We start from the raw sequence: 18583 nt of genomic DNA on the forward strand, positions 1-18583 counted from the left end.
CCTGCGCTATCGAATCGAGCAGAGGTCAAGCAACTGATTAGCGGGAGGGTTTCCTACTTACAGTTTGACTTACAGTTGTTTTATTGGAAATCAGAAATAAGGTGGAAGCCCTGTGTGCTTGAACCCTCAATAAGCAGCTATACTGGACAGCCATTTTAAACGGCACACAACATCAAATCACATTTCACATTTGTTGTTGTTATAAGCCTATTCCATGAAGTGCAGTAAACCGTGTACACTGAAACGTGACTCCGATGTTTCTCCCTGTTGCCCCGAACAGAAATAGCTGCAGTGAGGTAATGTTCAGTTCAGTGTTGTTTCTCCGCGGCTAAGCGACTGCCTCGTATTTCTCAACTCCACGTTTTGCACGTTTAGTACCCTGACTTCGGTTTCGTCCTGCGTTTATGGGTTTTCTTGCCGCCTCTATTCCGACAGGCCCCGCCCCCAGTGCTGTAGGATTGGTTACCAGTTTTGTATTCATGAGTCGTGAGCACAAACCAGCGTGAAAGAGGCCAATCCCAGCGCAGGACTAGCCCAACCCACTAACCAATCATAGCCTGAGGGGTCGTGGCTTGTCGGAATGCGGGTGTGAAAAAAGCGAGCCTTGATTGGCTCCGCCCCTCCTCGATGACTGGGTATATGAGCGGTGGGCTGTAAAAAGCTTGGAGCAGTGTTTTTTGGTGTGTTTTCAGAAGCGGATGTTAGATGCGTTTTGGGCGCCAGCATCGTGATCACTAGGAGTTGGAATTACGGATTCAATCCAGTCACTTGGAGTTCTTTTATTGCACTTTTTCTTTCAGCGACCAAAGGAAGTAAAACTACAAAGTTGTTCGGCGTTTTGAGATTTATTGACCTCGTTCAACTCTTAACGGTTCCTGCAGGCGTGCTGAAGCAGGGTTGTTTTTACTGCATCTGCAGCTCGCTGTTTGTTCTGAAAGTGGTCTACAAACGAAAAGTTCAGCGTTTTAGCGGACGAGACGGTGCGCTGTGCAGAGATGGACTTCTCTGCCTGAGCCTCTTTCGCCTTGTGCGTGTGTGCGCGCGAGTGTTATTCCCCCCGCTTGTCCCCCCCGTCTCGCAGCGGGGAATGGTCGATCGCATGATGGCAATGAACCATGGCCGATTCCCCGAAGCTGTGAACGGTCTGCACCAACACCATCACCACCACCAGCAGCAGCAGCAGCAGCAGCGCAGGATGGGAATGGGACAGTTCTCCAACCCCCTCCAGCAGCAACACGGCTACAGTAACGGCTTGCTGGAGCCCATGCACTACGGCAACGGCGGTGGAAGCCACGGGCTCCGGCACCCGGGCGGCGGTGTGGCGGCGCCCGCGCGCTTCGCCACTCAGTTCGTGGCCACCGGCGGCCAGGGGCAGCTGGCGGCGAGTATGCAGCTGCAGAAGCTCAACACGCAGTACTACAGCCAGCACCACCATCACCACCCGCACCAGCAGCCGCAACAACAGCAGCACCAACAGCAGCAGCAGCAGCACCTCCTCCACTACCCGCACGAGCTGCAGGGGGGGTTCCGGGACGCCGGGGCCAGGCTCGGGGCTGCGGGGAGAGAGCCTCCGCAGCTGCCCGCCGCCCACAGCGTCATCGACACGGACCTGATCGACGAGGAGGTGCTCATGGCGCTGGTGGTCGAAATGGGACTGGACAGGATAAAGGAGCTGCCCGAGCTGTGGCTGGGGCAGAACGAGTTCGACTTCATGACAGACTTCGTGTGCAAGCAGCAGCCCAGCCGAGTGAGCTGCTAATATCACCACTGCGAAAGAGGGACTTTTATAAAGCTGGGTTTTCTTTCTCTAAACTGACGGACAACACTGGCTTCCCTGTGTTGTTTTTATTATTTTATTAATACTACTTGACAGTCTCGCTCGTATATTTGTTTTTTGTTTTTTTAAGTTTTCCTTTTTTAGTCTTGCAGGTTTTATTTATTTCTTATTTCTATTTTGCTTAAGTTTTAAGATTTTCTAAACTGACATTCCATTTTTATTTGATATTTTTTTAGATTTTCAGGATATTTTATTTCTTCTTTTTTGTTTGTTTATTTTTGTAGTTTTTTGTTTGTTTGTTTGTTTTTCACTACTCCTTAAGGAACAGCCCACAACAGCAACTACAGCAAGGAACCCTGAATGGGATTGAACATTTGTGTTTCCTAATCAGTATGAGCCCCTGTTGGAGAAGTGATTTTAAGCGTGTTTAGCATTAGGGATGCATGCCTAAAACAGCCTTTCCTTGGCTAAGGGACACCCACAGGTCATGCAGAACAACCCAAGATTTTTTGACACCAAGTCTGCAGGAGACATGGAGAAGACAACGGAAGCTTAGAAACCATGAGGTGTTTATTCAGCGTCTTATGATTTGTAGCAGAGACAAGATCCCAGCTTGTTCATTCTGGTCAGATCTTTCTGTTCCTGTGTCATTCAGAGGTGTCGATCGAGAGACCTGAAGTGATATCAAACTTGTGTGGACGCATCACGATGTAGGTGGTTATGTCACATGATTGTAGACCAGTACAGTGTAATTGTCCCCATTCAGCAATGTGCTGTAATCTTCAGTGGCCATATTTACACTATCTATGCTGTTCAGAGACCGTGAGTGGAAGCCTTGAGTCGTTAACTTTCTCCTCTCCAGCTTCCTCACTGTCTGATCTATCAGCTGCGATCACACAGAGACCTGTTCCTCCATAATATTACTGAAAAGAATCAACTTTGGGAGTGATGTGTGCGTGTGTAGGTGTGTTTTATGCTTCACGCTAAAATTGGTACTATGGTATCAAACAAGGAGAGATGTATGAAAATATATGGGACAGTAAGTCTTAATGGGAATGGTGGAGTAAGATGTGGCTGTATTGAATGTCCACTGCCCTGTTCTGCTCTTTTTGTGAGTGGACATAAAAAAAAAAAAAAAAGCCCAGAATGTTCTTAAAGGAAGGCCATGTGGGATTATCACCATCATCAGTTATAGATACACCACTGTGCTTATCTAGTATGCGATACATGGCAATACTACTGTGTTGAGGCTTTCTAGGAAAGTTTGACAGTATTTTTGTATATTTTTTTAGAAGAAAACGTTAATTTATTATATTTTAATTTGCAAACATGAATAAAGCAGCAGAAATGCATTACTGAAGTGAACATACTGTCAAGGTCATTTAATTTATATATCTGTGTGGCACTGAAATATGTTTTGATATTGAAAAATGATTTGATATTGTAGTGAGATAGATATCAGCAGTATTTGGTTGTATCTATAGTATGCAAAATGTTTTAGACACCTAAGCACCTTATTTAAAACCAGTTTTAAAAATTGTTTGAATAACAGAGAATAACCTTTGATTCCCTTAAAGTTCCTGTATATGGTTCTTTAGAGAACAATGAGCAAAAAACCTTTTTATGGTTCAAAGAATCTTCACGTAATGTAAGGTTACATGAAGAACCCTTAAATTTGTATAGACTCTTTACAGTATGTGTTATCAGGTTCACACTCATGAACCTCTTTTTCAGACAAAGTTCTTCAGGCAGAGTTCTTCATAGAACCAAGTCAACTTGAATACTTATATGGTTCCTTGTTTGTTTTTATGTTTCTTCTATAAACTCTTCCAGGGAGTTCTTTAAGGGTTCTACATAATACCATGACAACTCAAACAACCAATATTAAAATATTGCTTTGCCTGGTTAAATAGAGAACTATATGTAGATCATTATCTAAAAAAAAAAACTTTAAAAAGATTAATTAAGTACATAAATGGACTCTTTCTCATTGACATGGCACTTTTCTGTGAGGGAGGTTTTTAGACAACTATTTGTAAGTTTCTAAACACCCATAATGGACATGGCAATATTGGGCTTGCAGTTATCTTTTTCGAACTGTTCTTTTTTTGGGGTGGTGCGAGAGAACAGCATATATCTTTATTCGAAAAAGAAAATGTTGCACAAGTTTTAGTTGTTGGAGGGTTTCTAAAATCAACACTGGGTCAGAAATATTCATAAGTGAAATGAAACAGCTGATAACTTCTCTGCCCACAAAAAAAGTGTTTGTTTGATAGCACCCATTGGGCTGAACACACAGTACAACAGGAAGTCCAAGAAGCTCAGTGCAGATTAGTCAGAAGTATCTCCTGGAAGCATTTCTAAACAAGTGCAGATTTCAAGAGCATCAGTTCAAACAATTATGCAAGTACAAGTTATTAGGAGGGTTTAGCCATGGTCTAAAAGTAGACCCAAACTGTCATCCCCAGGTGAGAGGAGCTTGATTCACATGGTCAGGAACAGCCCAGTAACCACCAAAGCAGAGATCTGAAGTGCCACTGTCTGCTGTCAGAGTTTTAAATCACCATGGACTAAGAGGCTGCTCCAAAAATGACACCTTAAAGCTCTAACAGAGTCTGCAGCTGACCACATGAACAAAGAGTTGTTTGACCTCAATAAGGCATTCAACCCCTTGAACACTGTGTCAACTTTCAAGCATGGTGACCGTATCATCATGTTCTGGGCTGTTTTGCTGTCAGTGGAACATTGCACTAAGTGGATGGAATAAGGAAGAAGGAGGGCTACCTCAGAATTCTTTAGCACAACCTCAAACCATCATCTAGTCATCTTGTCCAGCAATGTATTCGACATGGCCTATACTATACCTGTGTTAATATATGCTGTGATGTCTCTGTGGATATTTGATATGTGGAGATCAAAAGGATATGTATTTAGTGCTAATGTTGCAAGTGAGAAAATTGATCACAAAAGTGAATTACCGAGATCGATTCCTGAGATTCCAAACTTTTGAACAAACTCTTGTATCAACATGTTAGATTACTTGATGCCCAAAACTATTTATCTGGCCCTTGTTATAATATCAGTTACCATTTCCCTTGTTTTGTTGTAATTGTACAATGCTAGTCGCTAAAACAATCCATGCACATGCTAGCATCGCCATAATAACCTCCATAGCTAACTAGCCATAAGAAAATAAATCAGTAAAAAATCAATCAGTAAAGGTAGCGTTACTTAGCTAATGTCTACCCTAATCAGTCACTCATGAAAACAAGCACGTTAGGTAGCCATCAAGTAACTTGTACATTGAAAAACGCCAGTTCAGAATCGGTTGGAGGCCTTTGGCAGCTCTCCATCTTGAAAAAAAACAGTCCAATGTGGATGCTTGTCTTGTCTCATACTTTGACAAAGGCCTTTTTAGCTGAAGAATATGTTTTTTCAGTGGAGGAATATTTGGACGGTCGCGTTCACCTGAACGTTTCGTACTGTGCTCTGCTATCTTGCATGCACAATTCTGTGTCTTGCCTCTTGGGAAGGTCCTATGTTTTCATAGGGCATGTATGGCCAGTACGGCTATGAAAACAAAGAACAGTGAACAACACTCATTTTTCTGCTCAGGACACCTTTACTCCACTGCGTCTTTACATAGAAACAGTTGTTTGCTGCTATATTAATGTTTCAAATGTCACACATAGCAAAAGAACAGTTGAAAGGTCAATATTGACATGACATTTATATTCATGGTAAATGTTTTTCTATCATGGAAACCCTACACTATTCTTTAAATAGCCCTTAAAAGTTGATCAAATTAAATTTCACTATTATTACAGTAGCTCCACTTTTATTATGAATTTCTACCATCCAATGTTAGGTTCATCATATTCTATGGAGCTTAATTTTCGTTGGCTGGCTAGTTCTATACTTGGTGGTCTTTTTTTTCTCTACATTCACAGAAAGGGGGAAGGGGGGGGGGCAGTCCACTTCATACGTGGATTAAAATGCTGACTGAGTCTTGGGGGAAGAATCCGGTTTCACTGCATGAATAATTGTCATGCAAATTGGCAGGATTCAGCTGAGTTTGTCCTGCAGTGAAATTGAAACTTCTGCTGTTGCCATAGCTCGGAGCTGACTGGTGCAAGCACATTCCAAAAAACTGTTGAGTGCCAATACTGAAGAGAGAAAGAGACGTGCCAGGGGGAGACAGAAGATTTACATATTCGAAACTTCACTTCTACAATAATGAGAAATGACCTTCAGCACTCCGAGGCTCCTTCATGTCAAAACATCCAACTTGGCTTTAATAAAATACATAAACATGTAGGATATGATGCTTTTAAAAGAAGCTTATTCTGTGTATTTAGTTACACTGTTAAAAAAAAAAGGTTCCTCATGGGTTCTTCAATGTAGGCAATGGTTCTATGTTAAACAATGACCAAACTCAGTGAACCAATGGTTCTTTGCCTGGTTAAAGGGTTCTTTGCATTGGTAGAAAACCAGATACATCTTTTGGTTCTACAAATGGTTTTACATAGCACCAAAATGGTTTCACTATTGTTACAAACCAAAGAACCCCCTTTCAGTAATATACAGAACCCTTTTTCTGCCTGGAGAGTATAACTTCACCTCTTTGTTCTTGATGCAGAACTTTTTTTTTATTACTCAACTTAAAGCCTCCTAATGTGCAAACTAAAATACAGGACAAATGAACCGCCTTGTACGTATCCTCTGCTACATCCATCAGCCGTGTTGCTTATTGAGTTATGATGGTGAATGACTATACTTAACATTCTAATGATTTCACTTTAATTGTGGTTTCATGGCTCCCCTGTGGGGAAATTGACTTATAATGGATGTTTCATTACTGCCATTCTTTACTAGTGGAAACAGTGTCTGTGGGCTTCAGTGCTTTTGCTTAATATAGTAGGCCAGACCTTTAGGTAAAGAGCCTGAGGCGCAGATGCCTAAAAATATTTAAATAGCCCAGAGTAGATAAGAACGTCTTTAGCTCTCTATCAACATCCTGAGATCTGTTTTCTTCTGCTACTGCAATTATTCTGCATACCATTAACTTTTCATTATAGAAAGTTCATTTAAGGCGGATTTCAAACATGCTGTAGATTAATAATTTAAAACTAATAATGTAATAGTAAAAAAAGATTCCCTAGTGAGACTGCTGGATCGTATGAAAGTTAGCAAGAGAAATCTCCCTCAAGCCATTTTCTGCTTCTAGAGCAGGAGTCATCAATTCCAGTCCTGGTGGGCCCATGTCCAGCACAGTTCAGTGCCTGCCCTGCTAACACACTAATAAACCAGATGATTGATTAAAAGGTTCAATCAGGGTTTGTTTGTGTAGGAAAATCACCAAAACTGTGCTGGACTCCACCCCTCCAGCACCAGAATTGATATCCTCTGTTTTAGAGTTTGGTTTCGGACTTCAAGAACGTAATTTTAGGTTTTGGCTTTGTCTCAAAATCAGTAACCTCAACCACAACAAAAAGAGAGACAGACCAGTAAAAAGAGAAGTAGAGGAGGATTAAAACCGCCTTACTGGCAGCTGGGGAAATTAAATTTACACAGCAAAGGGAAGATAAGAGAGAGCAGTAATTAACGGCATATGTAGGCATTGGTCTTGACAAAAGGTAATGAAGAAATACTTCTAAAGTGCCCGAGCCAAAGTTTTGTCTTCATTAATTCAGTCATTTGAAGAAATGATCTGACCAAGTCAAATGTGCTCCTTGTGTTTCTAACTTTACAACAAATCAAATGACTGACATCATGCAGAAAGAAATTGTTGCATTCCTTCAATTAATATTTCAGTGGAATTATTATTGTGGTTATTCATTTTGTGAATGAATCCTCCTAGTAACATCAAGAACCATAAATTAGTTACATTCCTAAAACTGCATTTTTTTGGTTCAACTTCCATTCCAGGACTGTCCTGTGTATAAGATTCCCAAAAAATAATCCATTATGTATGTGTGTGTGTGTTTATATATATATATATATATATATATATATATATATATATACACACACACATACATAATGGATTATTTATATGGTTCTTTCTGCATGATGTCAGTCATTTGATTTGTTGTAAAGTTAGAAACACAAGGAGCACATTTGACTTGGTCAGATCATTTATATATATATATATATATATATATATATATATATATATATATATATATATATATATATATATATATATATATATGCACACACACTTTTTAGATAGTTCCTCACTGCATTGCTCCTACAGGCTTATATGAGTTCTTATATGACTTGCATATATGAGTTCCCCTGATCTAACACACCTGATCTAACTAATCATCTCATTTACAAGCCCTTCCTGAGTTAAAGTGGATGCATTAGAGCAGGGATTACTTCTGGAACAGTTTTTTTTTTTTACAGATGTGGAGCAAAACATTGGTTGGTAATTTTGTCTCCCTCTTCCAAAAAGATTTTGTGTAGCCCATAGGAACTAAACTTTAAAATCTACAGCAATGAACTACTACAAATTTAATAAAATTGATTCATAAAGGTTTGTATGCTGTGACAGACTTTGTTTAGAAGTATAATTTCAGTATGAGCCCTGAGCGGGAAATAGAAAACCTGGAGTGGAGTGAATACAAAACATTTTGAGCGGTGAGCGGAAAATAGAAAAGTGGGAGAGGTGTAGGAGCAGAGTGATCCAAAAACATATTGAGCAGGGAGTAATAGTTATTGCCGCACCATTCCACTCACATCCTCTTCTGCCCTCACCCCTCCACATTGCATTGTTTCTATCTATAAACAATGTTGTTCCTAAACTTTGCATTTACTCTTTAGTCTCTTTTGATTCAAACATTAATTCATTGTAAGCACATATTAATAGTTTTATTAGATAAACGTCACTAGAAAGATTTTGGCAATGCAAGAGGAGTTTTGTCTCATTGATCTGCAGTGTTAATCTCTCTTCTTTAAAGCAGCAATAAGTGAAAATAGGGGGGGGGGGGGTTGCTCTTTGGCTCCCCCTACAGTTGTGGAGTGAATTTTTACACAGCTGCCATAAATACAAATTGCCCTTTGAGCACCCCCTAATGGGCTGTTGTAAAAATGCAGCTGTTCACAAATAGAGAAATGCACGTGAACTGACCAGTAGAGTAATATTACAAAATTTTGACTGAATTCCATTTGACTAGGACCATAGTATATTAAAACCGTTTCTTTTTGCATTAGCATCTTCTTTTTCTGTATGGTGTGGAACACATTAACTGTAATTTGTCAAATAAATAGCCCATTTTTAATAAAGATCCATTTATTGCATCATTATATATGTTTACAAACTCAATCAATAGGATTTAGGTCTGTTGTGGTTGCTCACAGGCACATCTGGCTCATTTAATCTATTATGGCCATAAAAGAACAGGGAGTTAACACCACTGATTGGACAATAAAACAAGGGCATCATTTTGGCTCCTAATGCCCACAGATGCTACTAAAGATATTACTAAAGCTGCCTTTGAAGTGATATTTTCCCGCCTTTCAGGTGAGCTGTGTTGGTCACATTAATCTTTTTAAGCTACAGCAATGGCAATTGCTTCTCTAACAACCAGAAATCTCAAGTGGTGAGGATAGAAGCAAATACCACTCTTCTGACACTGTGATGTTGGCCTGCTCAAATCTGGCCTGTAAACTCGGCTGGAACCTTTTGCTCATCGAAAGCTAGTAGAATGGGGCACGAACTGCATTAAAGAGGACCCAGAGGGACAGTCACCACTGAAAGTGCCTTCACTGTGAGATGAAACAGGAGACATTCCTCACCCTACTCCTTTGTGCTGTCTTACCACCAAGCCAAGAACAGCACTGAGGTGAGGAGATAAGAAACAGGATACAGTAACAGAACAACTGGCAGAGTGTGTCAGGAGCATGCAGAGGGAAATCTGCTGTTATGTGGTGCTACACATGTTATTTGAAACATCTCTCTTATCAAATTCTGCCTTATCCCTCCATTGTAAACAGGACACTACAGTCAATACGTTTTTGATGGACTGGAGGAATCATTAACTAAGAACTAGATTTTTTACCTTAGTCTTTAAAGTCTTTAAAATATTGACATCATATATTTACTGCTATTACTTGTTAATAAGTTACTGGAAGTCTACAATGTATACTTCATGTACAGATGAAACAGCTTTAATAAAGTGACAGTTCTGCCACAATTAAAAAAATCTGTAAAATGATGTTTGTCTACTGACACTTAAAAAATGAAATGTAATTATTAAATAGTTTTTCCCCTCAATTCCAATTACAATATTTGGCTTTAATTTTATGTTTTTTGTTTGGCAGCCATTGCTGCAAGTCAATTACATACATGCATATTTAAGTACATAGTAAACTATATAATTTATTAGATTTACTACATTCAAATCCCATTGTAATATCTGGTTTCAATCTTTAAAAGATTTTTTCCATTGATTTAGATGTTAAGAAATGACAGAAATGTGGCATAAAACAAAGAAAACTTCCATATCAAAGTGCACCATCATTTTGTAAGAGTTTGAGCACAGTGTTTCCCCAAACCTAGAAAATACATGAGAAAGGAGGAAAAAACTGCAACTGAGATTCATACGTGGTGGGCTCTGCCACTTGTACAAGATACAGACAAGAGATCAGAACGTTTTTGACAGCTGCTGAATGGGGAGGGAGGCAGGGGAGCATGTGGTCAGGTCAGATCTGAATACGTTTAAACTCCATGACTCAGCGGATCATTTGGAGAAAAGTCATGCACACAATGGTAACCTAACAGTATTCAGGTTTTAAACTCCTCTGTAACACTTAATCACAGCGTTTAGCTGAATTAAATCACCTCTCAATTAAATCACCTCTCCTTAGAAATCATTAAGAAAGTTGACCTTTTTCAGGCTAGAAAAAAACTCCTTTAATTCAAGTTCCATTATTTAGCCTTTTAAAACAGTGCACAATGGGTGGTGCAAAATACCAGAAAATACTGCACTTTCCTGCATTTAATTGAATTTAAAATCTTGGATAAACTTCACTTTTCAGTGGGACAGTGATCTCAACCAGAAGACCAAAGCAACATGAGTTGTTGAACAACAAAAAAGGGAATTTCGATGTCCAGATCTCAATCCAACTGAGAATATCTAGCAGCATTAACAAATTATGATTAAGCATTATTCAAATCAACCTGCACAATCTGGAGCAAATCAGTCTCTGTCTGAGGTGTCTGGTCATGGATGTCTCATTAACCTTGAATGCCTTTATGTCTGTAGCTTATGTGTCAGCATATTAGAGCTGGCAAGACCCTGGGAGATATAACAGCAATGAGCTTATTGCTTTGAGTTTTCTCAGTTCACAAAGACAAATTGATTTTGAATGAGTATGTAATAATGAGGTACTTTTGGCACATGCTATGTGAAAAACTTACCCCAACAGAAATCAGTTATTTTAGCAAAAAGTGTCTCTACCAAGTACTAATCCGAGGAACTACACTTCTTATGTTCTTATCTTATATATTTTTCAGGTTGTAGCAAATGCCTAATTAATACTAAGAAGCCCAGGCTTTTCTACTAAATCAGAACTACAACTGCAACTAAAAATGTTTGACCCCCTTTGCAAATCAGGTTTATTAGAAAATCTTTAAATGTTTTCAGCAGTTTGTAGTAAACCAATCAAACAGCTCAGCTTAAATAGCTCAACACAGCTAAAATAACAAGTCCTTTCTCCACATTCAACACAAAATGACACTTTTAATGATGACTGCACAATACACAAGTCAAAAGAGCTGTCCTAAGAGTTCAGAGACAACATCACTGCTACACAAACAAGAAAAGGATGCAAAAAGAGAGCAAAGACACTAAGTGCTGCTAAACATTCAACTGAAGTTAAAAGATCACTACCTGGATGACGTAGAAAAAGGAAGCTATCGCCGGCTGCCATCAGCTTTGTGAGAAGGCAGGTGGTCAAAAAAACTTAAGTTCCTGCAAAACATTTGCACAGTAGGGCACATACTAAACACGGAAGGTCTCCATGCCTGTACACCTCTACTGACCCAAAAGCACAAGAAAGGTTCTTTCTAATCTGCTCAAAACTAAATAAATAAGACACAGGCGTTTTGGGATTCTGTTCTGTGGAGCAATGAGACAAGCTTTCAGCCTATGGATGAGCGGTATGCAGAATGAAGCATATGCTAAAGAGAACACCTTGCCAGCAGTGAAGCATGGCGGTGGCTCAGTGATGCTCCGGAGTTGGTTTGCTTCCTCTGGCACTGGTAACCTGCAGCGTGTGGTGCAGGGCAAAATGGATTCAATAAAGTTTCCTAGGAGAAAACATCATGCAGGACAGTGATCCCAAGCATACCTCAAAGTCCACCAAGGCTTGGTTTCAGAAGAAGTCCTGGAAGATTCTGGAGTGGTTGTCACAGTTGCCTGACTTGAACCCTATAGTAAATCTTTGGTGAGATATGAGGAAGGTGGTAGCAGCACACAAACCAAATATTAGTGAACTAGAGGCCACTGTTCATGAGGAATGGGCTACAATTACTCTGGAATGCTGCCAGAAGCTGGTGTCTGTTTGCAGCGGGTCATAACAGCAGGGTGCTCTAGTAAGTACTAAAGGTGCTTGTCAGGAAGAGGTTGAATAAATAAAAGTGTCATTTAGTGTTGAATTTGAAGAAAGCACTCATTGTAATAGTTGGGCTAAGTAAATTGTTCTTGGATTGGTTTATTACAAACAGCTGAAAGTTTGTTTAAAGTTGCTAATAAACATAACTTGCAGTGGGGGTTTCATACTTTTAATTTTATTTGCATACTTATATGTCAGACCAGTTGCACACCTTCCTGCTACCTCTACCTGCCTAATGACCATGTTAAAATCGTAATCTGCCACTACTAATATTACCAGCATTAACTATCATTACTCTTACCATCACTACCGTGATTATATTAACTTATACTATACCATGATTCTTGTTATTACCATATTATGATATTATGATTATATTGAACACCTGAGCAATATAACAGTCTTGATGGTTTGGTAACTTTTATCTTTATTTAACTTTTTATTAATCAGAGGAGGATGGGTCCCCTTTGGGAGTCTTGGTTCCTCCCAATGTTTCTTCCTCCAGCTCTGAGAGAGTTTTTCCTTGCTTACCTAGGTTTTCATGTCTTCTTATGTTGTTGATGTCTTTTTATTGATTATTGATTCTGTAAAGCTGCTTTGTGACAAATGTTTAAATTTAACTTGACTTGACTTTTATAGTTTGTACTACTAGGACCTTTCTGCAATTAAATGTTTTGTTGATTAATGGACATTCAGTTAATTGGTTTATCATTTGGAAAATTGAGTATCTTGGAATAGTTGGCATGTGCCAAAAGTACCTCATTATTACATACTCATTCAAAACCAATTTGTCTTTGTGAACTGAGAAAACTCAAAGCAATAAGCTCATTGCTGTTATATCTCCCAGGGTCTTGCCAGCTCTGATATATGCTGACACATAAGCTACAGACATAAAGGCATTCAAGGTTAAAGAGACATCCATCACCGGACACCTCAGACAGAGAACAGAAAGTGATAACTAACCAGCGTCTTTCCTTTTAGACCAAGGACATTACAAACATTAATTGAGATGCAGGGCTCAAGTGAAATAATTAAGCCCAGAGCCAATGTCAGAATCACTTCTATCTGGGTAATTAAAGAGACTCGCTACTGAAAGTCCAGGGCAGGGATTATGGGGAAGTCTTCCCACAGTAAAGACAAGTGGCCTCCCTTTGACACACTGGCGGTATCAATTAGCGTCTCCTTCTTGATGTCACATGGATGGGGTTGGTGTTGAGCAAACCTGTGAGGTCCCATACTGATTGGCTATTAATGACTGAGATCAATGAAAAAACTGTTCTGTTCATTCTAAATGTAGAGCAGATGCCACCAGATCATTGTGTTTGGGTTGTATTCTCAAATGCTTTACCAATTTTAATAACAATTTTATGAAACACTGCTGTAGTTCACAGCATAGACTTTGTAATTGTAAACAAGACTGCCCTTGTTTATGTTAAAGTTGGCTAATATAGTTAATGGTTAATATAATAAACTGCTCAAACTTCTGGAGGTATCTACATTTATCTGTTTCAATACTGTGACCATTGTTAGAGTGGCCATTTTGATGACTGTGTCCTTTGTCTGAAGTGGACAACAAAAGAGAATTAAAGATAGCCTTAGTTCTCAGTTCTTAGTTCCGAAAAAAATGTGACACATTAAACTAGAAATTAACATTTTCTGAAGAAAACATAAACTGATTGCACAACATAAGCAATTCTCTGGTATTGATGGTCTCTATGGTGTTCCAAGTCATTCCAATGGAACTGGCGTTTGCTAATGGTATTCCAGATGGTTGCAAGAGTGTTTGTTTTTTGTTTTATTTTGGGTAGACTGTTGCTAAACAGGTGGTTGGTAGGGTGTTGCTTGGCAGTTCCTTTTGGTATCTTAGGTGGTCGCCAATGTGTTGCCAAGCGGGTGATATGATATTGTATGGCATGGTATAGTTCTTAGGACATTATAAAGTAGTTGCAAAGTAACTGATAATCTCTCTCTGGTGGCTACTATTGGGTTGCCATCATGCTCCAAATAGCTGGTTGCTATAGAACTGCTATTGTGTTCCAAGTGGTTGATATGTTACTCCAGGTTGTTCCTAGGATGTTTTTAAGTGGTTGATATAGGTTTTTTCTGTTGGTTGCTGGGGTGTTTCTATGCGGTTGCTATAGTTTGGGATCCACTTTTATGTGGTTGCTATGGTGTCTCCTATGATAGGCTGCTAAGGTGTCTAGTGCATTTGTATCAAGGTGACATAAAAATGGTGTAAAAGATTGTTGCCGTGTTGGCCGGGTGTCAATATTTCCAAAACTGCAGAATAATATAATTTGTACAACAATGTATTTCGATATGCGATAGCTAAAACATTTGCACGCAGTTCCAGGTATTTACTTATTTACAGATAAAACAGAGAATTGTTCACATATCAGAAGAAATATGCCTTTACCTTACTTTATTTTTAAGAGTGTGTATTAGACAGGAGATTTGTTTCAAGTGAACATGCGATTGTTTGCTGTAGACACACAGGATGGTTTGTTGTGACTTCATTTGTTCAGTTTTTATTTTGAATTCCAGTTATGTTATTGTAATAAAGTAATACGAAATACGGCACTATTGCTCTCAATGTAGGTTATTACTTCAATTACTACTTCAATATTATCACAGCTAGAGAATAAATAGGCCTTTACACACGATCCAGTAGTCCTGAGAATCCTGAATCCTGAAAAATATCTGTACATGGTCAAAATTTGCAGCTGAGAAAAGAGGAAATTCCTTTAAACTCACTGAATGTTTTTAGAGCCCAAACAGAACCTGGATAATAAAATGTTCCTAACTGGCCAAATCAATCACCAATCAACTCACTCAGGCACTCTTCACTTATTTTCTGTCAGTGTCCCCCAAAACCTATTGACCACTTGGCAGCTGGTCAATGGCTTTAGCAACAAATAGTTGCAAAACGTGTGAGGTGTTAAAACACCCAGAAACCTATAGATATGCTAATATTTAAAAAAAAAAACCTTAAAGCAGCATGAAATGTCACGTAAAGATGACCCCCTCAGCTGTTCTTCTGAGAGGCCTGATTGGAAAGATCATGACAAGCCAGTTCTCCCACACCTCTCTATTGGCCAGAGTTAGGTTCCAGTGGAAGGTTATTTTGAGGGTCTCGTCTGTCACAGCTGTTGTCTCAGGCATCAGGGTGCTCTTGGATCCCCCTCACTCTCTTTCTCTCCACTGGTCGCGTGGACTAACTACTCCATTATATACCCATCTCCTTTGGACAGACGATCGACTCATCGGGTAAGCATTGAGTTTTGAACTGTATAAATACTACTTAGTTAGGTCTGTTGCAAAGCAGCAAACAGCTCAGGCCAGATAACAACCATTTGGCCTTACTGTTGTTCTGGTTGGTCCTTTCTGTGGCTATGGATTAGTCACGTGTGGTAACTGTATATGTATTGAAAATAGATTAAATAACATCATGTAAAAATAGTCTGCTTGAAAATCTCAAATTAGTGAAAGATAGTTATTTAATGTAAACGGCTAACTATGGTTAATGCCCAGTTATGTGTTCTGTAAACCAACAATAACCTGCATTTAAAGCCTTTTTACTCATTTGTACACACATTTTCCCATGTTAACATTTGCGATAGATTACAAAGTGTCCATAAAGCAGAGTTGCAGTCTCTGAGGGGAGCTTTTGTCTATGTTTTTTCCACTTTGCGCAAAAGTGGCATCATTGACATCAGAGGGTACGTGGCTGGAATAAGAAATAGCTTGCCCATATTTAGAAGCTCCAAAAATAGAGCCAGGGCTTCAGAACAGGTGCCATGTGGCTCCCTGCTGGAGGCTGAGTGGTGATGGGTAGAAGGGGTGGGGGAAGGGGAAGGGAAACGTGGGGGGGGCTGTAATTTTAACCTGATAAGCAGCCACAGTCATGAAGCAACAGAGCTGAGGGATAAACAACCTCTGGATTTTTCCAAGTTCATTCCACATGAAATCAAATGGAGGTCAGAGGGAGGGCCCAGGGCCTGCCAGGGATCTGTGGTGTGTCAGATTTAGACGTGCAGAGATACTGTGCCGCTGCGTTTTGCGCTATTTTCTCTGCATTCCCACCCCCAGCAGTGTCACATGGATCTGAGAGTAGCCTGCTGCCTTCTGGCTCGCTGTTAGGACAAATGAATGATTCTGTGTCAAACCAGTAGCAGATATTTGTGATATAGTTTTTTAAGGTTGTTGCTCTGGAAAACTTTGGAATGTATCAGAATATGCAACTATAGTTAAAAACAAAACAAAAACTGTCCAGGCTGCAAAAGTAAAACACAGTCTGTCACTCAACTAGGGATCCAGTTTTTCGTCCCATTACATGATCCAAGTACCTTCGTATCAACTGTTTGCATTTTCATGAACAAAATGATACAGACTACTTTTATAGTTTCATATCTTGATTATGATCTAGTTTACCAATGTTAGTTAATTTTAATCATACTACTTACTAATAAGTGATAACATTATTATATGTGCAGTGTGTTCAGAGCTTTGTGGTTTCAAAAGGCAATCACAGAATGTGAAACTGTACCAAGGCTGCCAAAATGACACAGATGCAGATAGTAGGTAATATAAAATAATCATATTAATATTGATTTTAGGAGCTGAATAAATAATATTCCTAATAATTCCAATTTTGAAATTGCTACTTTTAGCTCTACTCTGAGTTGATCTGAAGCCATGCCAGTATCTAAGATATTCAACCCACACACAGTATAACTCAGTTTGGCTTTAGATGGGTGCCAGCCAGTATGCAGTATTTGGGAGTAAGTTTGAAGCAAATTTAATACAAAACCTGAAGGAAGTAATGCTGTTACATCATGAACCTTTGTTGGGTAAGATAAAAGTCAATTTGGATAAATGGAGAAAACTGCAGTTGTCCCTTTGGGGTAAAGTAAATATTATTAAAATGGTGATTGCTCCATAGTTTAATTACATTTCTATGATGATCCCCATGAATATTCCAGAATCTGTCTTTAAGCAATATGACAAAATCACTGAAGATTTTCTGTGGGAAAGCAAAAAGCCTAGAATTAGAATGAATAAGGTGTATTCCACAAGTCAGAGAGGTGGCCTTGATCTGCCAAACATGAGGATATATGAGAATGCATAACTTATCATTTGAAAAAGCCACGATGGCTAAACATTGGTGCCAGGTTGATTCTTGATTACAATGGGCAACTATAGAGTAAAGTCTGGCCTCATGTTTCATCCCTTGGACTTCCTCTCCTAGTGCACAGTAAACCAGCTGAATTTAAATCATATATTGTTTCATTCCAGATATGTCTGGACCAAAATTCAAAAAGCAATTAAAATATCACATTTTAAGCAGCCATATGCCTCACCTTGGCATAATGCTGAAATACGAAATGGTAAACAAATGGTGTGTGTGAAATTTGTATGACAATGAGGTATTAATGTCCTACTCCAATTTTATAAAGAATTTTAAAGATAGGAGAAAGTTTTATTTACAAATAGGACATCGTACTCAGGGCAAATTTAATGTTGAAGAAAGGAATCCTGTGATGAAATACTTAAATCTGCTCCAGGAAGCTCATGAAGCATCTCTATTATATAGGACATTTAATCAGTTAATTTGTGGAGCATGTACACATTTTGAAATAATATAGCAGAGAGATTTAGGCTGTAATATTAATGATGATTTATTGTTGAGAATTCTGTAAAGCATAAGTGGAAATATTAGAGAGGCTAAAGGAAAATGAAATCAATACAAGATCTGACACAGCTATTATTGGACGCCATTCAGACTTTATAGAATGGGCATAGTTGATGGTGATTTGTGCTGGAAATGTTGATCTGGGGTGCTCAGTAACATATCCATTCTGGGGAAGAAATGTTGGGAAAATTGTTGGGAATCATCCTTCATAACCAGTTTCTTAAAGATCACCTGAATGGAGCTGCATACCATGAACATTAAGACCAGTGTCACACAAAATACCTTTGCTCACTTTTTTGCCACTGCTGGTAGACCCAAATGCTCTTAAGCTCAAATACATTTAGCCACTTCCTTCACACAATGGCCTTTGGCATGCCCAAATTCAATCAGTTCTTTTTGACAATCATTAACATCTGCTTTGCGACTCATTTTCCACACATCCAATGAGACATTCACTGCACTGTACCACCTCTTCTCAATTTATCAATTCT

General features: G+C 39.1%; 1 protein-coding gene across 1 annotated transcript; it reads left to right on the forward strand.

Moving 5' to 3' along the window:
* Positions 1-687: 687 nt before the first annotated feature.
* Positions 688-3142, forward strand: cited2 (Cbp/p300-interacting transactivator, with Glu/Asp-rich carboxy-terminal domain, 2). The gene has a single exon (XM_072695966.1). The coding sequence runs from the start codon at positions 1088-1090 to the stop codon at positions 1757-1759; it is 672 nt and encodes a 223-aa protein (XP_072552067.1). The 5' UTR covers positions 688-1087; the 3' UTR covers positions 1760-3142.
* The last annotated feature ends 15441 nt before the right edge of the window (positions 3143-18583 follow it).

The sequence above is a fragment of the Salminus brasiliensis genome, chromosome 1 (assembly GCF_030463535.1).
Source record: "Salminus brasiliensis chromosome 1, fSalBra1.hap2, whole genome shotgun sequence".
Lineage (NCBI taxonomy): Eukaryota > Metazoa > Chordata > Actinopteri > Characiformes > Bryconidae > Salminus > Salminus brasiliensis.